General features: G+C 54.4%; 12 protein-coding genes across 12 annotated transcripts; 6 read left to right on the forward strand and 6 right to left on the reverse strand.

Annotated features, from left to right (window-relative positions):
* Nucleotides 1–244: 244 nt before the first annotated feature.
* Nucleotides 245–709, forward strand: WHR41_01412 (uncharacterized protein; the record flags this gene model as incomplete). Its single annotated transcript, XM_069370018.1, has 1 exon — nucleotides 245–709. One exon carries the CDS (start codon nucleotides 245–247, stop codon nucleotides 707–709), a length of 465 nt encoding a protein of 154 aa, XP_069233352.1.
* A 194-nt stretch (nucleotides 710–903) lies between these two features.
* On the reverse strand, nucleotides 904–2391 carry WHR41_01413 (uncharacterized protein; the record flags this gene model as incomplete). Its single annotated transcript, XM_069370019.1, has 2 exons — nucleotides 904–2261; nucleotides 2322–2391. The coding sequence occupies 2 exons, from the start codon at nucleotides 2389–2391 to the stop codon at nucleotides 904–906; spliced, it is 1428 nt and encodes a 475-aa protein (XP_069233353.1).
* A 240-nt stretch (nucleotides 2392–2631) lies between these two features.
* On the forward strand, nucleotides 2632–3770 carry WHR41_01414 (uncharacterized protein). The gene is made up of 2 exons (XM_069370020.1): nucleotides 2632–2955; nucleotides 3009–3770. The coding sequence occupies exons 1-2, from the start codon at nucleotides 2635–2637 to the stop codon at nucleotides 3300–3302; spliced, it is 615 nt and encodes a 204-aa protein (XP_069233358.1). The 5' UTR covers nucleotides 2632–2634; the 3' UTR covers nucleotides 3303–3770.
* WHR41_01415 (uncharacterized protein) lies at nucleotides 3349–5380 on the reverse strand (the record flags this gene model as incomplete). Its single annotated transcript, XM_069370021.1, has 4 exons — nucleotides 4871–5380; nucleotides 3964–4818; nucleotides 3547–3913; nucleotides 3349–3488 (listed from the first exon to the last, which is right to left on the reverse strand). Exons 1-4 carry the CDS (start codon nucleotides 5132–5134, stop codon nucleotides 3349–3351), a joined length of 1626 nt encoding a protein of 541 aa, XP_069233359.1. The 5' UTR covers nucleotides 5135–5380.
* Nucleotides 5381–9014: 3634 nt separating this feature from the next.
* Nucleotides 9015–11741, forward strand: WHR41_01416 (uncharacterized protein; the record flags this gene model as incomplete). Its single annotated transcript, XM_069370022.1, has 1 exon — nucleotides 9015–11741. The coding sequence occupies one exon, from the start codon at nucleotides 9015–9017 to the stop codon at nucleotides 11739–11741; it is 2727 nt and encodes a 908-aa protein (XP_069233356.1).
* A 655-nt stretch (nucleotides 11742–12396) lies between these two features.
* On the reverse strand, nucleotides 12397–14769 carry WHR41_01417 (uncharacterized protein). The gene is made up of 4 exons (XM_069370023.1): nucleotides 13656–14769; nucleotides 13171–13429; nucleotides 12839–13105; nucleotides 12397–12768 (listed from the first exon to the last, which is right to left on the reverse strand). Exons 1-3 carry the CDS (start codon nucleotides 14622–14624, stop codon nucleotides 12969–12971), a joined length of 1365 nt encoding a protein of 454 aa, XP_069233357.1. The 5' UTR covers nucleotides 14625–14769; the 3' UTR covers nucleotides 12397–12768; nucleotides 12839–12968.
* A 176-nt stretch (nucleotides 14770–14945) lies between these two features.
* On the forward strand, nucleotides 14946–16108 carry WHR41_01418 (uncharacterized protein; the record flags this gene model as incomplete). Its single annotated transcript, XM_069370024.1, has 4 exons — nucleotides 14946–15013; nucleotides 15062–15100; nucleotides 15172–15287; nucleotides 15346–16108. Exons 1-4 carry the CDS (start codon nucleotides 15011–15013, stop codon nucleotides 16106–16108), a joined length of 921 nt encoding a protein of 306 aa, XP_069233360.1. The 5' UTR covers nucleotides 14946–15010.
* A 294-nt stretch (nucleotides 16109–16402) lies between these two features.
* On the reverse strand, nucleotides 16403–17257 carry WHR41_01419 (uncharacterized protein; the record flags this gene model as incomplete). Its single annotated transcript, XM_069370025.1, has 1 exon — nucleotides 16403–17257. One exon carries the CDS (start codon nucleotides 17255–17257, stop codon nucleotides 16403–16405), a length of 855 nt encoding a protein of 284 aa, XP_069233361.1.
* A 274-nt stretch (nucleotides 17258–17531) lies between these two features.
* Nucleotides 17532–19146, forward strand: WHR41_01420 (uncharacterized protein; the record flags this gene model as incomplete). The annotated part of the gene is made up of 2 exons (XM_069370026.1): nucleotides 17532–18728; nucleotides 19129–19146. 2 exons carry the CDS (start codon nucleotides 17532–17534, stop codon nucleotides 19144–19146), a joined length of 1215 nt encoding a protein of 404 aa, XP_069233082.1.
* Nucleotides 19147–21326: 2180 nt separating this feature from the next.
* WHR41_01421 (uncharacterized protein) lies at nucleotides 21327–21611 on the reverse strand (the record flags this gene model as incomplete). Its single annotated transcript, XM_069370027.1, has 1 exon — nucleotides 21327–21611. One exon carries the CDS (start codon nucleotides 21609–21611, stop codon nucleotides 21327–21329), a length of 285 nt encoding a protein of 94 aa, XP_069233081.1.
* A 263-nt stretch (nucleotides 21612–21874) lies between these two features.
* Nucleotides 21875–23036, reverse strand: WHR41_01422 (uncharacterized protein). Its single transcript, XM_069370028.1, has 2 exons — nucleotides 22589–23036; nucleotides 21875–22507 (listed from the first exon to the last, which is right to left on the reverse strand). The coding sequence occupies exons 1-2, from the start codon at nucleotides 22935–22937 to the stop codon at nucleotides 22044–22046; spliced, it is 813 nt and encodes a 270-aa protein (XP_069233108.1). The 5' UTR covers nucleotides 22938–23036; the 3' UTR covers nucleotides 21875–22043.
* On the forward strand, nucleotides 23025–24904 carry WHR41_01423 (uncharacterized protein). Its single transcript, XM_069370029.1, has 5 exons — nucleotides 23025–23530; nucleotides 23589–23652; nucleotides 23711–24142; nucleotides 24195–24379; nucleotides 24437–24904. Exons 1-5 carry the CDS (start codon nucleotides 23428–23430, stop codon nucleotides 24733–24735), a joined length of 1083 nt encoding a protein of 360 aa, XP_069233079.1. The 5' UTR covers nucleotides 23025–23427; the 3' UTR covers nucleotides 24736–24904.
* The last annotated feature ends 22 nt before the right edge of the window (nucleotides 24905–24926 follow it).

A 24926-nucleotide genomic window follows, 5' to 3' on the forward strand; every position in this document is an offset into this window, starting at 1 on the left:
ACGACATCTCATGATCACGCAAGGTTCCGAGGCACAGCAAAGCCAATCCCTTCGATCCACCCGCGATTGTAAGCGAGCATAAGCTCTGCATTATCGATTGAGTCACATTGACCATGTATATCAAGCTCGAGTCTGACTAGCAAAACTGAATATCGTACTTTGACCTCTGCTAGTCTCTGAACATCAAAATACAGCCATTGTCCAACGGAGCGTCTTTGAATCTTCCGCAAGCTTTGCCGACAACATGTCGTCTTCAGCCCCAACCGTTACAGTCCGTCCCATCCAACCCTCGGACAAAGATGCCTGGGTCAACCTCTGGGAGCAGTACAATGTCTTCTACAAGCGCACAATCCCCGCCGACGTGACCGAAGCAAACTTCAAGCGCTTCCTCGACTCTCAGGATCCAATTTGCTGCGCGGTCGCCACCCTTGGAGACGATAGCACACCGATTGGGATCGCCACCTACTATCCTCACCCGTCGACCGCCTCGACTAAGCCCAACTTCTATTTGCACGACCTTTTCGTGGAGCCCGCGTGCCGGGCGGGCGGTATCGGCCAGAAGCTGATCGACTTTGTCGCGGAGAGGGCGAGGGAGGCGGATGCGTATCAGCTTTACTGGCATACGCAGTATTTCAACTATCGCGCGCAGGGCCTTTATGCTAAGGTTGGCGAGAGATCTGATTTCGTGCTGTGGAAGAAGGACCTGTAGTGTTGCGCGTCGCAGTGTCATTTCTTCATGTCCATTCTTTTGTCTTGAGCGAACAAGAGACAAGGCAATTCGAAGGTACGAAACAAATTCGCTCTTCTTATGAGATTTCAGAGCGTGCTCATTCAAAATGATGTGGTGCTCGTAGCCAGCTCGTGCTGAACCAATGTCGGTACCAAAGCAGTAACTGAACATGACTATAAAATGATAGCTCGGAGCAAATCACTGTCTGCAAGACGCGAAGATCCCTGCTCGATTCGCTGCTCTTGTGTCCAGAACGCCACGATAGAATCCACTGCCTCGCTGGGCATGGCACGACGAAAGCGGTCCGCGATCGCGTTGCACATCGTGTAATGTTCGTGACTAAAGGTGAGCGCTCCAAAAACGATCAATGGCCATATTATTGGAACGTCGTTACAGTTCTTTTCCGTCAGATAATCAAGGTGAAGCAAGCCCTTGCCAATGGTAGCTTCGGTCTCAGGAACTTCGCCGTCGCTGCCGGAAAGAGTATTGTTGAGCAAAGCTACGCAAGCTGAGCGCCAGGCATATCTCACGGTGTATGGCTGATGATGCTGAGGAGGCTCTTTAGTTGGATCATCTGTGTTCCCAGCAATGACGAGGCTCTCTCGAATTTCAAGTGCTTTGTCGTAATACTGGCGCGACACCAGGCCGTTCACTTTCAACCATGATGCTTCGTAGACCGTCTGGATCACTTCGGGGCCCGTCGCGCCTAGCCAAGGGCAATTGTAAGGGTTCAGTTCCAGCAACTGCCGATCTAAGCCTCGTTTGTGCATTGAGACTAGAGTGTGCATGTAGTCGAAGGGCAATTTCCTGTACATGTCCTGCTGCAGTAAACAGTTCATAGCCGCTCTCACGATGTAGCCCTCAAAAAGAAGGGTATCATGTAGAGAGGCAGGTACTCCGAGGTTCTCGGTTGCCAGTCTAAATATACAGTGTGCTGCTCTCAAATGGGAGCGCATGAGGTCCGAAGAAGGCATTGGCTGGAGAAGCTCGAGCGCGTGGCATAGCAGCACAGCTGCTCGTTTCCATTCATCGCTGGGGTTACCGGCAACAATGGCGGTCTTCAAGCCTTGAACCGCGAGGTCATAATGTAGCACCGACTTCTGCCGCCACCGGGGGGCGTTGTCGGGGATCACCAGCAGGATGCTTGAGATCCAGGCGTGCATCAGAGGCTCATGCTCCACTGCCAGAGGGAGCGAGAGTGTCAGGACAGATTTCTTGTAAGAGGGATGGTTGCATAGTATCACGCGCTGGAAGGTCTCTGACGCTTGCAAGATCTCCTCAGGGCTTAATTCCGGGAGTGCTTGGAGGAGAGCGTCTGGGAGCGTGGATGCAGAGAGCTCAGCAATTTCCGGACGAGCACAAGGCTCAAAAGCGTCTTCGTCGATCTTTTGATCCTCGGCAGGTTCCTTGGATGTGGACGATTTTCGTCCTCGGCGCGTGGTAGGCCAGGTGCACTCATCTCGCCCGTAGCTATCGCGACAAAGGCTACATCTTGGCTGCACTCCATCACATTTCTTCTTTTTGCGGCGGCCTGGGACGAGTAGCCATCAGTATGCATGCAGATGTTATTTCAGTCGGGCACACGACTCACATGGCGCGCAGCTTGGTTTCCGGGTCGCCTCAACCAAGCCTTCTGATGAAATTGAGAACTTGGCGTACATGCCTTCTCTTCAACTTGCTACATGCCTCGGCTCTCATATCCCGGTGGCAGTAGGAAGCAGTGGGTCTGAAGGAGTTGATCCGGCACGTTCATGCCGAAGGGATGGTGGAGTGAGGATGCATGCGAGGTGGCGCACGTAAGCTGGCAGATTGGGTTGCAGCTAAAGCCCTAGCGTTCCAAGTTTATTGGGCTTGCATGGCGTCGACTATATTTCTCCAGCGTCACAGATGGCATGATACATGACATGTGGGTCGCTCATTCTCATTTCGTGCTGTTTCCTTTTGTTGATCTGGACGTCCCTTGTTCAAACATGGCGAACGTACCTTCACCCGCTAATGCCTATCTGGCTCATCTCCCACAAACACGCCTGCCGTCTCTCGATTTTATCTATCGTCTAGAGTGTTCCATGTCTTCAGATGTTCAAGTAGTCGGTAGACCGTCTGCCTCAAGCTCGTCGAGGATCATTCTGCCGATCGCTGGAGGGGCAGTCTCTGGTCCCAGATTATCTGCTACCATTCTCAGTGTCAGTGGCGCAGATTGGGCGACTTCGTTGCCGGGCGAAAGCGTGAGTTGATAAGCCTTGTGGCCAGCCGACTGTTTCTAACTAGGAAGGTTCAGTTCATGAAATTGGATGCTCGCTATACCCTCCAAACTGACGACGGCCGTTTCATCTACGTCAAATCCAAAGGGATCTACCACCCAGAATCTGCGTCGCAGGAGCCGCCCACCAACGTGAATCAGGACCAGGCCGACTGGTTCACAAGGCTCCAATTTGAAGCGAATGAGGGGCCGTACGAGTGGATGAATTATGTCTTCGGCATTGGTGTCTTGACAATGCATCAGGGGAAAATTGTTGTAGATGCTTACAGGTTGACCAACTTCCCAGGGAGGGAGATTCGACTGCCAGCATGATCTTTCGCATAGAGGTGAGAGGCAAAATGTCATATGGAACGATTGGCTATGGCTTGGAAGGTCCGCTTTGAGAGTGCAATGCTTCATCGACCATCTTGGCGACGCCCATCAAGCGATCGTCTTCTTGTCGCATGCCTATCAGCTGGGTCGTCGTCGGCACGTTCTTGAAATCTTCGGGCCCTGTGTCTTTTGCAATATGCATTAGTATGAATGGTGATTGGATTCGCGTCTCGGATCAGCTTACAGAGTTTGTAATTTTGCTGATCTTCTTCGCCAAATATTGCATTCTCGACACCATCCACGACGTCTTGATCGGTAACTTTTCCGATTGGTATGATCAAGGCCGGGTAATCCAGCAGATTCCAGAGCATCGTATAAGTGATACATTTCCACTCGTCCAGAGGCGTAGCCGTCGTTGCCGCTGGTGGACAAAGGAGGGCATCAAGCTCGTGGTCCAACCAAAACTTCTGGAAGTCCTCCTTCACCTTTGACCTTGCCGCGTTCAAGGCGAAGAAGTCGTCCAAGGTGGCGCTTGGGATAGCTGCGAGATTCGTGCGTTTTACGGACTCCACTTCTGGCTCTTCGCCCTGCTTGATGAGATTTTGGACGAACTGTTCAACGATTAGCTTGAACTCGTACGGAGAATGCGGCGAATACATACCCTGCAGCCGTCCAGAGAATACATTCGATAAGTTGTGGACACTGCCTCATGGAGGTCAGGCATCTTCAAGTCAACCATCTCGATGCCAGCCGAGCGGAGTTTAGACACAGCTTGCTGCATCGAGCGCCTGACGGGCGGCCAAGGCGTGAACATGCCGTCGTTATATGCCACTCCGATACGGATGTTGGTATGCTTGGGCCTCGTATCCCATCTGTTAAGATGCAGACAAGACTCGTCGTACTTCCAGGCCGAAGATTTTGCGACCGTCTTCATGAAATGCTCGCAAGCCCGTAGAGAGGTCGCCATCGGTCCAGCAATAGGAGCAACGCCGTCAGTACCAGGCGCCACTGGGTCCTTTTGTCCCGCCATTGGAACGAGGCCGACGCTGGTGCGAAGCCCGTAGATTCCATTGCAGTGGCTGGGAATGCGAACGCTTCCTGCGATGTCGGTACCAACGCCGAGGATGCTTCCTCTCATGGCGATGAGAGCGCCCTCTCCACCAGACGATCCGCCTGCTGTGACGTTAATGTTGGTTGGATTAAGTGTACGCCCGAAGACGTTGTTGTCGGAGTCCGCAGTCATCATAGTCTGGGGTACATTGGTCTTGCAGTACAAAACCGCTCCGGCGTCCAAAAGAAGCTGGGCAAGAGGCGAATATGTTTGGTCTGGGTCGTTGGCGAAGCAGGTCATTCCAATGACAGAGTCATAGCCAGGTATCTTGAAGCTGTCCTTCAGCGAGATTGGCAGACCGTGGAAAGGACGCAAAGGCGTGCCGGGATTCGCTGCTCGCTCGCGGTCCAGCTCCTCCGCGCGTTGGATGGCATCTTCGAAGAATATTTCAGTCAGGCAGTTTGTCTATTTGAAGTCAACAAAGTTTTCCGCTAGATACAACTTCTATCGCCCCTACCAGTTGCTGTGCAATCGCAGCCCGCTTGCAAAACGCCAGAGTCACTTCTCTCGCGGAGAAGCTGCCATTGGCGATCTTTTCGACAAGACCAACAGCATCGTATTTTCCGGTTATTTCTAGCTCGCGACCTGTGAGGATACCACAAACTTCAGGGACTTTCAGCAGATTGCTTGACGCTAGATGTTCCCTGGCGAGGATCCAGTCCTTCGAAATCCGCTGTCGTCTTTGTTCCTGCTTGCCTCGAGCAATCTCACGGTAACCCATCTTGTTGGCGTGACTGATGTTTGCATCGTGTCAACGCGGGCTGTAAGGGTATCTTACCAGTCTAATAAGATAGTGTATGTGGATTGCATCCGCCCCGAAACCCCGAGTGGCCTATAGCACGGCTATCGCATGTCTGGACACATGCCGGAAGCTCACAGCCGTCCGAGGTGAAGATTATCACACGACACTGCTAAAGGCATGTAGGGCTTCTTATCTGCGAATACTTTCCCCAATCGTACAGCTTGCGGGTGTGGAGAATAGGGTATGGCGGATCAAGTGATCAAGCGCGAAGACATATGAGATGCGCTAAAAGGCGGCGCATTGCGCGAAACGGTTTAGACTGACGATGTGAGGATTTACCAAATACATTTGAAAAAGCTGTCTCGTGCCGAGGGCCAGCAGCGGCAGCGGTGCGCTGAAGCACGCGACAGTCATTACGGACATGATCTTCCACGCAGACCTACTTCACGCCTCACTGGCCCTATATCCCAGTCGCCCCACCCCAGACCAATGCGCGATGCGGGCATGTAGTTACGTTTACACTGATCCGCGGCCTTGAGGAGTCTCAAAAAGGAATAGCAGGACCGCACGCGTGATGAGGCACGAAGACAGGAATACCAAGCAATCTCGATGCTTGTATGATCAACTGGCAGATATCCAGCGGCGTAGAGGTCGATAAGCTTCATGGACTGCATAAGCATTGGCTTGGGCAAATATGATAGCACGTGTCCGGTCACAGAAGACGACAGCGCTCTTGTTCAAAGATTATCCAATCATTCCGCCCTGATATATCCCAGCTATGACCGCACCCCAGACAGGTAATCCCCACCACGATAACTTTGTCCCTGGAACGATTCATCTAGTGCAGGAGACATGGCTTGGGGTAGCGTCGGAAGACAACATCATTTGTCTCCCACCGCTATCGTCAGATCTGTCGGATCCTTTTGAAGGTCCGTTCGAGATGCGTGACATCCTCGGCACCTGATTGACGCATTGTAGCGATGGTCGATATGGCGCCAGAACTGGCACCTCATGCTGCCAAGGTAGTGTAAGACACAGCTTATATATGCATCTTGCCGGTAGCAGGGTTGACGGCAGTGTAGGTGTACAGCTCCATCATGGGAGCCGTCACCAACTAGTCTGCTCTCGTCCACCTACAGGCGTCGTCTACGGCGGCACGTCCGCTCGCGGCCTACCCTAGGTTATCCCCATCGTGGGCACGGGGCTCGTAGGCTTCGGGTTGTCCATCGTGGGCGAGGTGACGATGTGACTTATCATCAATTGCTACCCTTTGCTGGTCGGGCAGGTTGTCACGACGATTATTCTTATCAGGAATATTGTGGGGCTTGGTTGACTCGGATTCAGCCGTGGATTACGGGAATGGGGCAGCACAAAATATACACTTGCGTGAGAGCAGTGAGTTCTGCTGTCAGGATTTTCGCGGTGTTCTTTATTGTTTTTGGGAAGAGGTTGAGGAGGTGGACGCCTGTGAGGTATTTGCAGCTTGCGAGGCAGACATCTTAGGGTATGTAGGGTTAGGGTATGCCTGAGCAGTCGGGTCTGTGAGAAATGTGTCTGGCCTTCTAGTCACGATTGATATGCGAGTATCTTTTTTTTCGGCGGTTTCGATTGAATGTATTTTCCAGCATGTTCTGAAAACCAATGCTGGTTCAGCCTTTGATGGTGCACTCGGTGTTGCGGCCGATGGTAGCTCCAGCACCTCAGGCATCATGACACTCCAAGTCGTCTGATGAAACTGAAGACGTCAACGGCACACACCACTACATCGTCACCTGTTGATTCCCAGCGTATGTGAGCCCAGAAGCTGGGCAGTATACATGTAGACAAGGATGTTCCAGGTCCAACTCGGATGCATAGTGGACGGAGGCGCACCAGTGGATTGACTTCGGCTATCGTCAACTTCTGACATGTTACCATGTACACCATGTAGCTTGGACTTGGCACTCTTCACAAAGGCTCGATTCGAGGGCGCGCTGCTCGCCTAACATATATATTCTTGAAAGCAAAGACCACGCCGGTACGGGTTGATACAGCGGTCTCTTCTCCACTTCCCTTGCGGAATATATCTATTTTAGATACGAACACGCTAGATGCTGACTATTGCTCGACCTGCGGAGAGGCGCTCCGGATGAGTGTGGGTGCATTGGACGGATCGGAGGATAGGGCGTTTCAGCTTCGGCGCGGTCGGAAAGGTTCTCGGGCGACAAGCTGCGTGTGGGTAGCACGGCGGCGTGGGCGGGTGGTGGGCGTCCCTGTGTAGCTGGAGCGTGCGCTGGACAGGGGGTCGATCGGAATCTCGTCATCTGAGGGTTGCGTTGTTTGGAGATTACTGCCTGCTAGTTTTGGAGGCTGTGTATATATCAACGCAATCACCTTTTGCCAATCGAGATGCAAGCCATCGATTGTGGAATCAGACTTCGCTCGAGCAGAGCTGTACCTGCATGCCCAGCACTCGGTTGCGAAGAGGGCCGACCTGCGACACGAGCCAGCATGTTTTAGCGCGCGTGCTCAGGGTCCCCCGGCTCGTGATGGGTGCAGGGATACATGCAGAAATAGCACGATCCCGCCCTCCGACTCGACGCCCATCACGCCTCTCCCGGCACACGGCGACAACGAGGCAGGCCACACGCGCGTGAGGCGTCGCACAGTAGTAGGTAACAGCAGCAGACACGCGGCGCTCACGATGCGGCGGCGCTGCAGGCGCACCATCGACGCAACGCCCGATGAGATGAAGATGCACGCCCCCAGCGGCGCGGTCCAGCAGTTCGCAACGCTCGCCGCCAACCCAATCCCAAACCCCTTTTCCCCCTCCCCAATAGTTACGCACCCACGGCACCCCCAATGCCTGTGTCCGCCCTGGCGTATTGAGTAGCGAGCCGCCGGGCCTCTAGCGCCTCTCCGTCGCCCTCCCCCATCTGCCTGTGGCCCTCTGCCCATCTGCTCTGCCACTCGCCCATTTCCCACCTGCCCCTGGCTAGGACAAACGGCCGCAGTCTGCACCACCACCGCCGTCGACCGCGCTGCCGCCCTCGTCGTGTGTGCATCTCGCTCCCGTGTGTCGCGATCTGCTGCTCCCGCAACCTCCCTCGCTCCTCCCACCGTCGCCACGTCGCCACCGCACACGTGCGAGCCCGCCCATCTTCACGTAGACAGCGGTTTGCGCGGCCTGCGCTCGTTTGGCGCAAGCGACATCCTCGCTCCGGCCGATCCCAGTCCAAGCGCGTTTCAAAGAGATCCAATCCCGACCTGTCTGCGAGCCGGGGGCGAGACCCGCCTGAGACACGCCGAAGCGACCGTTGCCCGTTCGTTACCCCGTCGTCGCCCTCGCTCACTTCGCAACCCACTGCCGTCTGCCTCTGCCCTGAGCACGACGCTGCTGCTGGAGACACGCACACCCGACCTCGCGGGCGAACCTTCGCAACAAGACGACGCCGTACTGCGACACTGGATGCGCATGCCCTTCGTTTGATATTGGACTGGCCGACCGGGAACACATTCGCTTGACTGGCCTACCGTCTCGTCCACGACGACACGACACCGTACACTCGCTATACTCTCGTCCCAAGTGTGGACGCTGGAAGTCTGGATTGAAGCCAGACGACACCTCGGGAAGAAGCAGGACACCGCCGCTGGATTATCGTGCGTTGGGAAGCTGCGCTTGACCTGGACACTCCTTCCGACCTTCCAACCGACTTTCTTCCCCCCATCTTTCGCTACACATCTGCACAGGAGCATGCATCTTTAGAGCCGACAGGATTCCGCGCCTACCTTTCATACACTTCGCATACACCCGGTCCCATCGTATCAACGAACCACATACCTCGGCGCTGAGCACCAGGCCGCCTCAGCGCCGCTACCGATGTCCATCCCTGAGCCCAAGCGGGCCCTGGACGGGCACTGCTCGGCCATCAACGACAACACACTATACGTCTTCTCAGCAGACGGCTTCCAATCATTACAACTGAAGGAGAACGCGACATGGGTGGAGGAGGAATCGGGCACATCCGTCAAGGGGGCGGCATGCGTGAAAGCGTCGCCCGGCGGTAAGCCCGCGCTGTACGTGATCGGAGGCGACACCGATGAGGAGGGCTACGCAGGCTTGCAGCGATATACGTTCGGCGACAAGAAGTGGGAGACGCTGTCGCCTCCTGGATTCGACTTGTCCGGACGTGTCAACCACAGCGCCGCGTACTTGAGCGACTCGCAATCAATTCTGGTCTACGCTGGCTCGACGCCGGAAGCGCCATCGTTAATGTCTTCGCAAACCTTCCTGATCAGCGCTGCTGAGCCCTACGGTATCGAATCATTCACCTCTTCGGCGGCACCCGCCAACCAGCCCATCCTTCTTCCTTGGAACGAGCGACAAGCGGTCATGGCTGGTGGTTCCCCTCTGTCCGACGTTGTCTACACCTTCGACCGCGAAGCCGGTTGGCAACAACTGGGCACGAATCTGACCGCGCCGCTGGATCCCGGCGTCCGTGGAAACTTGATCCAAGGAAGCGACGGCAGCAAGGTCCTTCAGACTTACGACATGAAGTCATCACCTAACAAAGTTACGCAGACTGTATTACTAGGCGCAGGCGGAAGGATGGCGCCCAACGGCCGTGTGCTCGGCGAACAGACTCCATCAGGTAACCAGAAACGAGATCTCACCTTGGACAATTGGCCATCGTACAACAGCAGCAATGCGCCTACTGCTTCACGGACGGACTACTCCCTTGCGACTGGCGATGAAGGAATGGTAGTACTGGCTGGTGGAAACGCTGACAACCCTGTGGCGATTTTCGACCAGAATGACAACTCCTGGGTTGATGCTGGGGAATTTTTCAACGTTAAGCAGCAGCAAGATCAGCAGCCCTTGGTACCATCAACAACAAGTTCAGACAGCACACCATCTTCAACGAGCTCATCGGACCCTGAAGCATCGACAACAGACGCCGCAGGTGGTGGAATGACAGCACACCAGAAGAGCATGAGGACGCTCGGTATCGTCCTCGGCACGCTTTGCGGTATTGCTGCAGTGGCTATCATTATGTTGCTGTACATCCGCTGGCGCAAGTCAAAGAAGGCGAGGGCCGCCGCCGCAGCCGGTGACAACGAGAAGACCGACCAGAACGGAACCAGACTCAGCTTTGCTGATAGGGGAGCAAGCTTCATGAAGGAGGCGGGAGGTTCTGCAACAGACTTGGGAGCCCCGCCTAGGAATCGTTTTGAGCCTAACGCGCCTGGCTCGCACAGTTCACTCGCTATCATCGGTGGGAAGTTCAACGGCAGGCGCAACACGAACTCTGTCGTACCTAAGGGGAGCTTTGAGAGTACTACCAACCTTGTCAAGGGCAAAGAGGGCGGCGAGCCCGTGGAGATGATGGACATTGGCGAGAAGAAGCACCTTTCACCCAATGACGCGGCCGCTCCTATACCTTCACTGAACGTGCTTGGAGCCTCGCCTGAGGATAGACGAACTTCCGGCTGGTCCAAGTACTTCTCCACAAGCCAGCCTAAGGAGCTTGAGCACCTGCCGTCCGCCTATGTTAAGGACAGGGATTCGGTAGCATCGCAGTGGCCTTCAACGCGCGCGCCGTCATCCGATGTATCACGAATACCATCTTCGGCTCTCGTACCACCTCTCGAGGTCGACTTCAGCAAGACCGTGGACGGACAACGATTAAGCAACGTCATAGCGAAATCGCCGTCCTTTGCAGATTCCCGAGAAGACCTGGCCAACCGTGGAAGCACAGCTACAGGACAGAAGGGCGAGATCGAAGACAGCGACAGGCCAATGTCGGACACGAACACGGTCTCTAGTTACGATCGTAGCACGATGAACAGCGACTACTACAACGGCATGTCCTCTGTCAACTCTCCCTGGACGCCCTTCAGCAACGAGGACCAGCGCCCTACCAGCAGTGTATACACAGCCTCCCTCTACGACCGCCGACTCCCATCACGCGCCGCTCGCTCACAAGGCTCCGGCTTCTTCCCCGGCGCCGGTGCAACTCCCAAACCGACGAAGCTGAAAGTCAATAACGACGTGAAGGCAGGCTCCGAGTGGTCTCCTCGCGGCGCCGATAAGGACAGCCCGCTGCTGAAATCACCTCCCGCCATCGCCGCGCCCGCTCCTCCCGCTGCGGTGCACGACCGAGCTAGCACCTCGACCGTCTTCCCGCAGCACAAGGGCGACGACCGCTGGACCGCAAACTTCTCCCGCGACGACCTCATGCATGGCGATCTCGCGCCGCCTCGAGCACCAGGGCTCATGAACTCTTCCAACAACGCCAAACCCGCCGCCGACCGCGACAGTACTGTCACCGTCTTCCCCATGGACGGCGGCGACGGCTCCTGGACCGCCAACTCGAAGAACACCGTGGACGACGACCTCTTGCCTCCGCGAGCTCTTGGCGGCGCCCAAGCGGGCCAGGATCGCGGTAGCACCGTGACTCTGTTCCCCCGCGGCGTCCCTAGTGCGTATTACAGCACGCGGCCGAAGGAAATCGACGAGGCGGATGCGAACAAGAAGCCGATGAACAGCGACATGTCGTGGCTGAATCTCAATGCTGGCGCTGGTGCAGGCGCGCCTCGAGGTTGATGAGCCTGTCCATTTCTTGATGCAACAATCCACCGCCGTCTCTTTGCATGAGCGCCACTAGCGTTTCTTCCATACACCTTCGCGATCCGATCTTCCAACGATCCTCTATCGCTAGACCTATTCACTCAGTCTGTCAGACCATCCGCCGCCCCACAGCAGGCGCCACCCCACCGCATCCGCATCAGCATTTGCGCTTTCTTTTTCAAAATTTCCGATTCACGAGTCCCCCCATTGCGCTTTGCCTTTCCTGGGACTCGCTCTCGAGCCAGAGACCCCTTTCGCAACGTTCATTTCCTTCTTTTGCCCGCAGAAGAAGAAGTCGCCTCGTCATTCATCGCGTTTTCTGCTCCCAGCTCACCGGGCACGCAGACCATCGTTTTGCTCTTGTTGCTTTTCGTCCTACTTGACCTCTCGATTACTTGTCTTTACAATCCCCCGCAGCGCAGCGTCTTCTTACTAGAGAGAGAAGAGAAAAAGAAAGGACGGAAAAAGGAAAGTTAGAGGATTGGTTCGTTTTCGACTGATTTTTTTCTTGGTACTGTACAGTGTATGTCGGGGAGGAGGAGAAGGGATGGGAGGGAGTGGAAAGGGATTACCTTGTGTCTCCTGATAAGGACTACCGTATCGAAATCGAATTGAATCGAGAGCAGTGGGCTTTCTTAATGTTTTTATTATTATTATTATTATTGTTACTTATTTCTTGGCTTCCTTTTCTCTTTCCTTTCACTTCCCTGTTAAGTTACATTTTCCCTCCCTATGTGAGATGGGTTTGTTGCTGCCTCGGCCTACGCACTCGGCGCTTCGCTCGTCCTCTAGAAGGCCCTCGCCACGGGAGACGCTGCTTCATGTTCGAAGCGCCCTGGCTTTCACAATCGCTTTCATTCTAACATGCTCACGATTAAACCTTCGTTCCCTACTCGACTTTCGATTATGAGTTCTTGCTACCGTGGAAACCATGCGACCTTTGAGTTTCGTTCTCGATCTCACAGCAGCCGCGCGAAGGGGCTGGTCATCATGAACTCGGAGTCTAGAAATCGCAACGGCGTCAGCTGTCATGCTTCTTCGAACGAGACTGAGCTTGATATGAAATGACGGACGGCCCTTGAGCTCTTCTCCCGCCCGGAGTACACTTCTTCGTTCAAGAGAAATCTTCGTCTCGTTTCCGCCGTCTATACACATCCCCGATCTAGATCGCCTATCCATCTATCTACTCTCCTCCGCATCCTCTCACGCCGTAAAAGCCGGACTAGCAAACCCGCTCTGCTCCGCGCCGACCGAGTGCGCGCGCGGGTCCAAGCCGCGAGGCGACTCCGCAGACGACGAAGGCAGCATGCTGCGCCACAAGTCGCCCAGCCTCCGGCGTTCTACACGGAAAGCGCGCCGTTAGGCCCGTACAGCATCGTGGGGAGGGAAGCGGTCTGTGACGTACCCATGTCTTCGGTCAGGTCGAGGTTTGAGGGCGAGGGGTCGGGGGCAAGCGAGGGGGGTGTGGAGGGCTCGCCGCCGGGTAGACCGGGTTGCGAGAGGAGGTTGACGACATCGGCGCCGTCGTCGATGGGGCGTTGGTGTCGGTTGGGGTCGTGGTCTTGCTCGTGGCGGGGGATTTGCTCGCTGTTGTTGAAGCGGGGTGTGCTGGTTGCGGTGGTGTTTAGTGGGTGGTCGGTCGTGGAGGTGGAGGTGGAGGCTGTCTGTTGTGAGACTTACGGTTAGCGCTGTTTCTAACTAAGAGTATGGACTCTCCCAGTGGTCCCAGCGGTGGTCTTCGAGGATGTCGCAGTGCGCGGTTTTGCAGAGGGTTGGGTTGTGGGTTGGGTTGGTGGTTGAGTTCGAAAGGGGAGTGCTCGCGCCGGAATCGTAGCCGGAGTCGGGAGTGAGGGTGCGTTTGGGCTGGGTCTGGGTTTGGGTGCCACTGACTGTCTCGACCATCTTGTCTCCTTCCACTTTCACTTCTCTATCTCTAAGCCGTCTCATAAGGCCTAAGAATTGGCTGTTGCGGAACTTGTCCGTCTGGTTGTTCTCGACTTTCTCCAGGAGTTCTTGCGCTGTTGCTGCTAGAGCATCGTCTTCATTCCGCGTGTTCTGCCCCGGCTCCTTGTGTTCTTCGCGGATCATTCCTTCGGGCAAGGCATGTTCATTCGAGTCTAACGGGTGGTGCAAATCGGACAGGCTTTGCTCCACGTCTTGTTGATTCAATTGATGTGACTCCTCTGCTTTTGCTGCAGACATCGACTCGACCTCCTGATTCATTTGAGCATCGTCAACAGCGCTGACAGGTGCCACATCTGCCATCATATCCTCCTTCGCCATATCAAAGGCGCGCTCAAATGCAGCTTCGTCGAATTGCTCCATCACAGGCTCTTTGCCCTTCGATTGCATCGAAGGTGAGTAAGCGGGCTGAGCAAAATTGCTCTGATACCCATTCATGCCAAGTCGGGCTCCTTGCTGGAAAGCAAAAGGCGAAGGCGACGAGTTCTGCGCTCTAGGAGCACTCTGGGCGATGTTGGAACGAAAGTCTTGTGCCCAATTTGAGCTGCTCGGTCCCACAGGATGTTGCTGCTGCATAGGCGGCGGAGAGGCCAAGCTCATACGCTGGAAGTCGCTGGCCCATGATGACGATCCTTGCGCAGGCTCTGGGAATGCCTGCTGGAAACGTGGAGGGCCAGGATGGTGCGGTTGAAACGTCTGAAAGTCAGGTGGTGGAAGACCGGCTTGGAAGGCTTCAAACTCTGGATCAAGGAGGCCGGCGTTTGGGTCTGCAGAGCGAAAGCCTTGTCCTGGACGTGATCTGCTCGTGACGCGATCTTGCTGAAGTGTTCGGTCGAGTTGGGTTTGCTGCTTGAATTGCTGCAGCGAGTTGGAGGGCCCGCAGGCGGCGTCTGCCATGGTATGTGATTCTTAGGATGTATGTGCTAGAAAGACGCTCAAATATGCAATGTGAATGCGTGTTGAGAAGTCGGCGTGATAAGTCAGAAACCAAGACGAGCAATAATCAGTCAAGAAACAGAGACCGGAATCAAGAGACGGCACATGTCATGTCATATGCGCCGACTCGGCCTCTGCCCACCCGGCCGAGCGCAGGACCGAGGCTGTGGCGGCCGAGCACTGCACGTGCTGATAAGGATCTGATAAGGCGGCGGGGAAGGTGCGGCGGGCTTCCGCTCTGGAAACATGGCCGTACCGCGTCGCTCAGGGCGAGCTAGCTGCCAGGCTGGGGTACACATCCGCCTGTGTTCTCTTTAGAGACATTACGACGACACTCACAAGCAAACATGGTATGTACAAACCCAGTGTATCATTCGCCCAGGGACTGACATATCCAGGCCCAAGTAATATCCAACTCCGGTCACGATGACATGATTGTACGCCCAACGAATCCACGGATCGCGCCCCAGTCGCGAAGGAGGCCTGGCTAATGAATATCGATCAATAGCACGATGCCGTCCTCGATTACTATGGCCGGCGACTAGCCACATGCTCTTCCGATAAGACGATCAAGATCTTCGAGATTGAAGGCGACCAGCACCGTCTGACAGAAACACTTAAAGGGCAAGTCAAGAGGCATTGCGCATACTGAGGTTGGATCACAATCTGACCGCTTCCACAGCCACGAGGGTGCCGTCTGGTGCGTCTCTTGGGCACACCCCAAATATGGCACCATCCTCGCCTCCTCCTCTTATGATGGTCGCATCCTCATCTGGCGCGAGCAGCCGCAGAACCAGTGGCAGCGCATTTACGAGTTCACCCTGCACACCGCCTCCGTTAACCTGATCGCATGGTCGCCTCCTGAGCCTGGATGCCACTTGGCCGCCGCTAGTTCCGACGGTAGTGTCAGTGTCCTCAGCTTCGAAAACAACACCTTCCAACATGCCATCTTCCCTGCCCACGGCATGGGCGTCAACGCCGTTTCCTGGAGCCCGGCCCTCTCACCTGGGCAGCTGACGAGCGCCGCCCCCGCCGGTCAGCCACAAGCACCTCTGCGAAGATTCGTCACTGGCGGTTCGGATAACCTGGTGAAGCTGTGGTCTCACAATGCTACCACCAACTCCTACGACAACATCTGCACACTTCAGGGCCACACCGACTGGGTGCGCGATGTTGCATGGTCGCCGACCCCACTTAGCAAGTCCTACATCGCATCCGCATCGCAAGACCACACCGTCCGAATCTGGACATGCGCAGCGGGCGCCGACCAAGCCGACGCGAGCAACTGGAAGAGCGAGGTATTGGAGTTTGAAGTTGTCGTGTGGAGATGCAGCTGGAGCATGGCCGGCAACGTCCTTGCCGTCAGCGGAGGAGACAACCGCGTCAGTCTTTGGAAGGAGAAGCTGCGCGGCGGTTGGGAGTGCGTCAAGACGATTGAAGAATAGATTTGGGTTCCGGCGGGCATCTCTGGTGGAGCGGGATTTGCATGTGTCATGCGGCAACCCGGCGTTTCGAGGAAACGAGGAAAAGCTGAATTAACGATTTGAACATGTCTCCTGACAAATTCTGTGACTACGTTTTACTGATACTTCCCAATGCTGATCGTTGATCGTAGTGGGATTCCAAATCTCCAATTGCACAATACTGCCAAGCGATCTTTTCATCGGTCGGGTACGAAGAACCAAACAGAAAACATACAATTTGTTGCGAAGTCTTCGCACGTCACACGCCTCGGAACCTCAGCGTCTCTCAAAAGGTGACCGGCCTCCAACGATGTTGCCAGCAAACACACGCGATTTCCCTCGGGCCACTACGTTATCGTATGAATGCCGCCCACCTTGAGAGTCCTTCCACCCTGATTTCGCTGCTTCCTCCGAGACATAGTTACCGACCGTCATCTCAGCCTCATCAAAAGCTTCCATGTTTTTGTAAATGTGCTGCGACAATCGTTCGTCCACTTCTGATATCACGGCAGCCACTTCTTTGACCACTTCTTCTGGCTCTTCCAGTCGTTGTGGGCGAAGCATTTCGGCTTGCTTCTTCGCAATCTCGTCCAATTGGGCAGCGAAGGCGGGAAATAGGGCTTCAAGGCCTTGCACCATCCGGGTAACGGTCTTGACCAGCTTTTGCAGCTTCGCTTCGTCTCGCAAGGCCCAGCGATATGCGTCCAAAAGTGGGACCCCCTCTCGGGTCTCAGTAAGTATCCTCCGAAACTTATCCGTCACCTGAGCAAGCGCCTTGTCACTTCTTTTCTTGCCAATGTTGGCTGCGTCAGACGTGTCGGCCGTACCGTCGTCGTTACTTGTGATCTGGTATCTCTCTCCAGTCGCCTGCGCTTCTTCTAGCCTCTCTTTGATCCGGGTCAAGCAGGCTTTGGCATCGAGGCCCTGTTTCTCGGTGCCCGAGATTTCTTTCTGTTGCCAGGTCACTCGACAGCAATCAAGCCGAGCACCCAGAAATGTCATCTGGAGTGCTAAGTCTTGGTAAGACTTGCTACAGTTGCGTCCTGAATCGATCCGATCGATCAGGCTGAGGCACTGTTCGAAGAGAGACGAAAGGGCGATGCCCCCGATGGCGAGGCCGGCGGCTTCCATTTCTGCGCGCTCTTGAGAAGAGATAATTCTCGTGGTCCCTTGAGATTTTTGACTACAGCAACACAAACGTAGCAGAACAGTTGTTCGTGCATTCGGTGACGCTACTTGAGAGACGCCAGCAGCGAAGGTCAGCTGAGGCAGCTGGATCGCGCCTCATCATGCACGTCTGCGTTGGCACGGCTGAATGGGCGTCTAAGCTCGCACCCGAGGCTTGCTTTGTCTTTACTCCCCAGTCGAACCGCTCTATAAAGGTACAACCAGAAAGTCAAGCAGGATGGATGGCCTTGTGCCTCGAGCGAGCGGACACTCGTATGCCGACACCACCTTGATAAACAGTCAAGCGCAACTCGGCGATGTCTACAACTTCGATCTCGCTCGCGATGAGCGCATCAAGAAGCTCATCCTGGAGAGTCTGGCGTTTCCAGAGATGAGATGGCGGAAGGATATGATCAAGGAGCCACACAAGGAGAACTGGCTGTTCGGTGATTTTCGAAATTACAGATATTCTTCGGAGGCCGATAAGATATCTTCAGCACGCACTGCTCTGATGCAATGGCTGGCCACGGAGAGATCGAGACAACCCTTCTACATATCTGGCAAACCTGGTTCTGGGAAATCCATGTTCATGAAGGACCTCAGGAATCACGAGCGTACGATTGCGGCTTTGTCAAACTGGGCCGGGAAGGACAAGTTGATAATTCTAGACCACTACTTTTGGGTTGCGGGCAGAGTTTTGCAATCATCCTGGCTTGGCTGCTTGCGCACCCTGCTCCATGACTGTCTTTCAGCACTCAGCGCCGAAAACAACATTGCTCTGTTGAAGACGATATGCGGCGAAAGATGGAACATCGACTTCCAGCACAGCTCCTGGAGCGTCAATGCTTTGACCAACACTCTCAAAAGACTGCACGGAACTGATGGAGTCAAGATCTGCCTATTCCTCGACGGCCTGGACGAGTGTGTTCCTCAACAAGAGCAGGGTATCGTCATAGAGCGCTTGCTCGAAATTTGTGACTCTGACAATCTCAAACTTATTGGATCCAGCCGACCTTGGCCTTCTTTGACTCGGGCATTGGAAGCATCGCATCACATCTGTCTCGAGGATCTATCACGGAATGATATGGCCGCCTACGTCAATGAAGGCCTTACAAGAGCATGGGCGACGCAGAATGTTAATTCCAACGTCAAAAACGACTCAAGAGCGTTGCGGGACCTGGTTTGTGAAGTTACCGACAAGTCTGAAGGGGTTTTTCTTTGGACTAGCCTTGTAATCGAGACTTTGGCAAGTCAAATACGAATGGGCAAGGAAATCGAATCTCTGTTTTCAACTCTCCAACACTTCCCAAAAGACCTTGAGGCCTACTACAAGACTATGATCTGGGAACGCGTTCCCGGGGTCAAAAACAGCAAGAAGGACACGGCATCTGCGCTCTTCCTTGCAATAAATCTTGAAGAGCTTCTTGAGCCACGGGTGCTACGTGTCTTGAATGTCATACCGTACTTTCTTCTCAGTCAAGACAAACTTGGCCCAGATATGTCTGTCACGCCCTGTGTTCCACGGTGGCACACGCGCCAAGATGGAGTCATGATGCTGCAAAAAACGGAGCTCTATCTTGCAGAGACTTGCGGAGATGTTTTGACGATCTCAAAAGCACACAGGGCATCTGGGAATACAGTCCAGTTCTCCCACCGCACCATGTTGGACTTCTTTAAGTCAGATGAAATGGCATCATTTTTAGCGCAGAACATTCCTCGACATTTTCTCCATCCGTCATTCGGCGACCAACTGAAAATGAAAGCGCTGGTGGCTTCATTTTCGTTCAAATCCGACAACTGCATGCCATTTGTCAACCGTCTAACTTTGCTCATAGAACATCTTCGTCAACTGAAAAATGCCGGGAAACGGCACAAAGGCCTTCTTTTCGAGTGTGCAGCGATGGCGGCCAGCAATTTGTTGGAAAACTGCACCTGCTGCGGTCGGTATCACGCCACACCCCAAGAGAGACCACTTTTATTTGGCTTGTTTTTGGCTGGAACCGACCAGTATATGTCCGCACTCATACATATGTGGCCCCATGCTGTGCAAAGACCCCCGCTACTGGGTGATGCGATGATGGCAGCGAAGTCTCCGATTGGATTGCGGTCCAAAATCGTCTCTCTTATTGGCGTACTCTTGGACACTGGCGCCGATCCTAACCAACGGTATGATTACAGAAGTTTTGGATCTCACTCCATTTGGGAATTGTTTCTTGCAACTTGGAGACAGCTACGGCGTATCAGCGCAGACTCTGACGATCTGCAGTGTCTAACGCAAATTGCGGCGATGCTGATTCGACATGGCGCAACCACATGGATGGATTTTTGCATTTCACATAGCTGGGATTTGGACGTGCCCCGAGGTGGTTCCTGCATACGGAAGAATTTCGTATCAGTCATCAAAGACTGCATGTCCGGCCAAGACGAAAGAAATTTGATCAAGATTGCGAATGAGCATTCGGATAACCGTGATCTCGTGAACAGGAGGCAGAGGATCTTGGCTTTCCAGTCGTTACGATCTATGTTCCCATACCTGAGCGGCGGCAAAAGAGGGAGCCAATGCTTATCACACTCCAGAACGGTCCGGGAGTTTCTTTTTGAGGTCCCCGCCGCTTTTGGCCCGGGGGAAATGGCGGTTGACAGACATCACGATATCAAACGATGGGCTCGTGAGCTAACGGCTTCCTGCCGCAATCCAGCTTTCATGTGCTGTGTTTGCAGCCTCGGCTCAAGCATGTCGAAAGTGAACGTCTGCCTCGACTGCATGGATTTTCCAAATCTCTGCTACAGCTGCTTGGCTTCGGGAAACGAGATTCATGAGGGTCATCACTTTCTGAGAATTGGGGAGGGAGTCCTGCTCGCACAAGAGCCATATAAGCTCGAATGCGCGAAACTTTTGGCCTTGTCGGTGAACGACTGGTTTGAGGGGAGAGCGGGCGAGCACTGCATCGATATTGGAGCCAAAATCCCGGGAGCTCAAAATGCCGGAGGCAGCTCTCTCATATTACCGTCTTCTAGGCACGAAAGACGCAAGGCCATATCTGATGTGAACAAGTCAATCTGGCCTTTCGCAACTGAAGAGGGATATTTGAGCGACTATTATCCGGGCTGTCGACCTTTCATAATGGGTGTGGATAGGCTATGATGCGTGAATCGATGCCCGGGCTCCAAGATGTGTACCTACCCATTCCGCAAACGCTGTTGGCCGTCGGCAGTGAGAGGTGTGAGCAGGCTTTCGAAGTCCATTGAAATTGACTAAAAATCCAATTCTCGATCGCTTTCATGCCCATGAACAATACAATGAAACTGATGACACTTGCCGCAAATTGTTGTAATCTCGGCAGTGCGAGACCCTATTGATTACATGTATGTTCAGAAAAGATTTTCCTGTAGCCCAAAGGCTGATAGTATACAAGGATGTAGAATACAGCCGTGACTAAACTTAGACAATCCTTCCGGATCCAAAATGCCGTAAGACACGGAAATTCTGCGACGTGTCCTGTGCATTGATCTTTCTCCAGAAATTGAGCAAAGCAGGATGTGAGAGCATGATTTTTCGGATGTTCTCATCATTCTTCCTGTGCTGAGGTCGATTTGCCGATCGGCTCGTATGTCGGTTTGCGGTGGGTTCTGTAATGCAAACGGGGCGCTCTGACTACGACGCCCTTGCTAGCCGTGGCCAAAGACGAACATCAGCAGCGCAAAGCACCGTGCCTGACGAAGGGGTTGCAGACACATGAGAGAAGCTCTGCTTGTGACATGGGACGCCCAGTCGTGGCGCAAACGGCCCAGCTCGTGGAGCAATCGATGGTTCACTCCGCTACAGACTTCGAGATGTCTGAGTTTATGTGCAGCTTTGAATAGGACTCGGCAGTGCAAGCCAAGGCGCAAGATGTTGCACGCATGAGGGATGTGGCGCGGGTCTTTGGCACCTTCCGCCCATCTCACCCGGATTGGCTCGCCCTGAGGCCATGCCTCACCAGGTCATACAAAAATATGTCCTCCGTCAGAGCTTCGGACACTCGTCCGCAGTTCATTTCTCCTCCTTCTGATCCGATACAGTCTGCCCCTCCCCGTACCCCAAATTCTTCATCTCGTCCGGAGCCATCAGTCCCCTCTCCATACGGCAATTCAGGTAGCCCTTACTCAGCTCGCGACACTCGGGCGAGTTGACACCGCGCGCGGACTTCAGGCATTTGAGATATTCTTTCATCAGCGGCTGACATTCGGCGTCATGGTCCAGTGGAAACGAGCCGCGCGCGGGTGGATTGGGTTTGCCGATTTTCACGCCGGTACCAGGGGCGCCAAAGGTGGACATGTTATTCGGAGATTGTGAATGGCGGTACAAGAGGATTTGTCGGATTGCCAGGTGGGATGGAGTGGAGTGGAAGTCGAAGTTACGAGCGAGTCTTGAGGTCGAGGTGAAGGGTCCGTGTGGTCTGTGCGCTAAGGCCGAAGAATGGAGGACAGACGGCAAAAAAAGAGTGACGATGAGATGAAGTTCAGAGACCAGACTGGTACCATAGGAGAAAATATGACGCTCATGAATTCCAAGATAAGTTACTGAAAATGGTAGCAACATCGCGCTTCAACTTGAGATTGTATTCGTGCCACTAAAGCATCATGTCTTACTACCAGAGCTTCTTCTGCTTTACAGAATGTCATATAGAATATGTGCATATGCTTGCTAAGCTGGAAGAATATGTGCCTTTTTACAATATGATACACGACCTCAGCTGTTTCAACGCCATCATCTCCTCGGCGCAGCTCCAGGTGTCCAGCTCTCAGGCTGCCAGGTCTCTCCTGGAGCACCCTTCGGTAAATTCTTCGCCCAAGGAGCCTCTCCCTGCTTCTTCCCCATCTGTTTCTTCTCTGCCGGTACCCGCTCTCGTGCCTCGCCTCTGAACCTGCCCTCGTCCGTCTCCTCCCCTCTTACAGCCTTGGCAACCTTCTCCTGGTCTTCTACCGCACTACGCACGCCCTGCTTCTCTTCCGGCTCAGTCATCGGAGCATAGCCGCCGGGGTCTCGTGTTCCGATCGCGGGCGCGGGTTGCTGCGTGCGTGGCGCGTCGAGGAAAGATTCTTGTGCTCGCCACCGCTCGTCTGCCTGTGCTGCTAGCTCTTTCATGCGCTCCCGTCGCGCAACGTCAAATTGCTGTTCTTGAATCGATGGAGGCTCGTGTCGCGTGTGTCGTAGCCATTGATGCCATTGCGCTGTTGTAGAAGAAACAAGTCAGTGGGATTGCCTCGTCCCTCGACAGGCGCAACTAGGCTCGCATGGAGATCACAACTTACGTGAAATCTTAACATCAGCATAGTGTCCCTGATTCGCATATTTGACCATTCGCCTAAATCTCTGCGCATTCATAGCGTCTTTGAACTCCCAGAAAGTGTTTCCTGCCAGATCCGCGCCGGCAAGGAATTGGCGCCGCCAGGGCAAGCGGAGGGTTTTCCATCTGCGCCAGAGCTGTTTGAGGACGCCCGGTCCTGTCGGCGGGCCTGCGGACATAATGGATTGGTGTTCTGACCGAGTCGTTGATGTGTATGCCAGCACAATTACCGCAGGCCTACCAAAGAAACGCGGGCTGCAGGCCGATCTGCATGACGTGCAGTGAACGCAGGATTTCCGCCGACGTGCCGACATGACTCGCGCAATTTGCGGAGAGCGGGCAGATCTCCACCGAATCCTCCACCTCCACCCTCACGCAGGCAGCTGTCTCTGTGCATTACTGCAGCTCACACCTGCTCTTCACGCTTGCTCGGCGGGCCGGATGTCTACACATCCGCCGGGGCTGGTAGCTAACTAGCTTGATCGACCTTCTTGTGCCGAATCTCGGCCGGAGGCGTCTCTTCTGCGGCTCGTATCTAAGGGTAAACAATGGGGTTTCAACCTTACCCCGCCTTCACCCCGCCCGTTATGGATCAGATGGGCTTTACGGATAGTTCGCGGGACTTGATATGGCGCGGAAGTGGTACGCGCGACCTCGGTCTGGAGGTCATGGTGTCGGTGTATAAGAGATGGGGCTCGACCCGGCCTGGAAATAAGCCGGTTTGCCAGCCTTGGTCTTGTTGCACGTTCTACATCCATACACCTTTACAATACAGCAGTCTTTATTCTCAGGCGTTGATCCAGTATGACCGACGTCGAGATTCCAAAGCAATGCAAGGCAGGAGTCGTGGTGAACGAAGGCCCAGACTTCAAGGTTGAGGTTCAGATGGTGGACGTCCCTGAGCCTGGTAAAACATCTCTCACGCAAACCAAAGGCCCAGGGCTCTGAGCTGATATATCTTCAAGGGCCAAACGATGTGTTGCTCAAGCTCAATTGCACCGGCCTTTGCATGTCCGATGTTCACTTCATGTAAATGAGCCTGCCCTTTCACCTCCTAGCCATGGCTCGCAAACTAATCCTTCTTCAGGATGAATGACTGGGCCGTTCCACCCATGAGCACATTCGGCACCAAGTGTGCCGGTCATGAAGGTGCGGGAGTCGTCGTCAAAGTCGGCGCCAATGTCCAAGGCTGGTCCGTCGGCGACCGCGGCGGCGTCAAACCCCTCTGGGATGTCTGCCACAACTGCGAGCAATGCTACACCGGTCGCGAGAATTACTGCCAGAAGGGTGTATATACTGGTCTTGTCGCTACAGGCACTTACCAGCAGTACATCACCTCCCCGGCCATCTACACGAGCAGGATCCCAGAGGGCGTTCCGGATGAGGTTGCGGGTCCGATCATGTGTTCGGCTAGCACGATGCATAGAGCTCTTATCGAGGCAGATTTGAGGCCGGGCGACTGGGTTGTATTCCCTGGTGGAGGTGGCGGTGTTGGTATTCAGGGCATCCAGCTTGCGAAGTAAGCTCATAGGCGATCATCGGTGCTGGCGCAGACACTGATTCCTCCGCAGAGCCATGGGCATGCGTGCCATTGCGATCGACGGCGGTGACGCGAAGCGCGACCTGTGTAAGAGGATGGGCGCAGAGGAGTTCGTGGATTTCACCAAGGAGTCAGACGTTCCCGCGAAGATCAAAGAGATTGCAGACGGCATTGGTGCGCATGGAGTCTTGGTCACCGCATACCAGGCGTACAATGGTAAGCTGCAGCTGGAGAGGTGATGCATAAACAACTCAATTACTAACTTACCTACAGACTCGATCAAATACATTGGCGATCGCATCGGCGGCCGAATCATGTGCATCGCCCTGCCGCCCGCTGGCGCGATCAACCTGGGCACCGACCCCAACTTCTTCGCCTTCAAGAATCTGAAGATCATCGGCACACTTGTTGGCACGATGCAGGACACTGCTGCTACCTTGGACTACGCTAGGCGCGGCCTACTAAAGTCCGTGGCTGAGGTCAGGGGCATGAGCCAGATGGCGGAGAGCGTGCAGCAGCTGAGGAGGGGAGAGGTCGCAGGCAGGATCGTGATCGACTTCAATAAAGACTGAGAAGATGGCAGAGGCCTAGATATGGAGGCCGTCACGAAGATATGAGACATGAGGATGAGTATGGCATGTAGTAGTAGGAGAGCAGGCGGGAATGTAGTTGTAGTGGGTGATTCATGATTCAGCTTTGACCCTTGGTAACGCTACAAATCGGTTCAAACATTCTGACAAACTCGTCGAACTCTCGGTGTCTG

This window comes from Cladosporium halotolerans (assembly GCF_011745625.1).
Source record: "Cladosporium halotolerans strain TM138-S3 chromosome Unknown Sca3, whole genome shotgun sequence".
NCBI classification, from domain to species: domain Eukaryota; kingdom Fungi; phylum Ascomycota; class Dothideomycetes; order Cladosporiales; family Cladosporiaceae; genus Cladosporium; species Cladosporium halotolerans.

Excerpts from the sequence above, each read along its gene's own strand:
- WHR41_01417 (XM_069370023.1), bottom strand. The coding sequence starts at position 14,624 with ATGGCAGACGCCGCCTGCGGGCCCTCCAACTCGCTGCAGCAATTCAAG. Across the intron at positions 13,430-13,655 it reads GAGACAAGATGGTCGAGACA|ACAGCCTCCACCTCCACCTC; the intron begins GTCAGTGGCACC and ends GTCTCACAACAG. Across the intron at positions 13,106-13,170 it reads CGACCTGACCGAAGACATGG|AACGCCGGAGGCTGGGCGAC; the intron begins GTACGTCACAGA and ends CTTTCCGTGTAG.
- WHR41_01414 (XM_069370020.1), top strand. The coding sequence starts at position 2,635 with ATGTGGGTCGCTCATTCTCATTTCGTGCTGTTTCCTTTTGTTGATCTG. Across the intron at positions 2,956-3,008 it reads CTTCGTTGCCGGGCGAAAGC|TTCATGAAATTGGATGCTCG; the intron begins GTGAGTTGATAA and ends AGGAAGGTTCAG.
- WHR41_01422 (XM_069370028.1), bottom strand. The coding sequence starts at position 22,937 with ATGTCGGCACGTCGGCGGAAATCCTGCGTTCACTGCACGTCATGCAGA. Across the intron at positions 22,508-22,588 it reads TGCTGATGTTAAGATTTCAC|CGCAATGGCATCAATGGCTA; the intron begins GTAAGTTGTGAT and ends CTTCTACAACAG.
- WHR41_01423 (XM_069370029.1), top strand. The coding sequence starts at position 23,428 with ATGACCGACGTCGAGATTCCAAAGCAATGCAAGGCAGGAGTCGTGGTG. Across the intron at positions 23,531-23,588 it reads GGTGGACGTCCCTGAGCCTG|GGCCAAACGATGTGTTGCTC; the intron begins GTAAAACATCTC and ends TATATCTTCAAG. Across the intron at positions 24,380-24,436 it reads CGCATACCAGGCGTACAATG|ACTCGATCAAATACATTGGC; the intron begins GTAAGCTGCAGC and ends ACTTACCTACAG.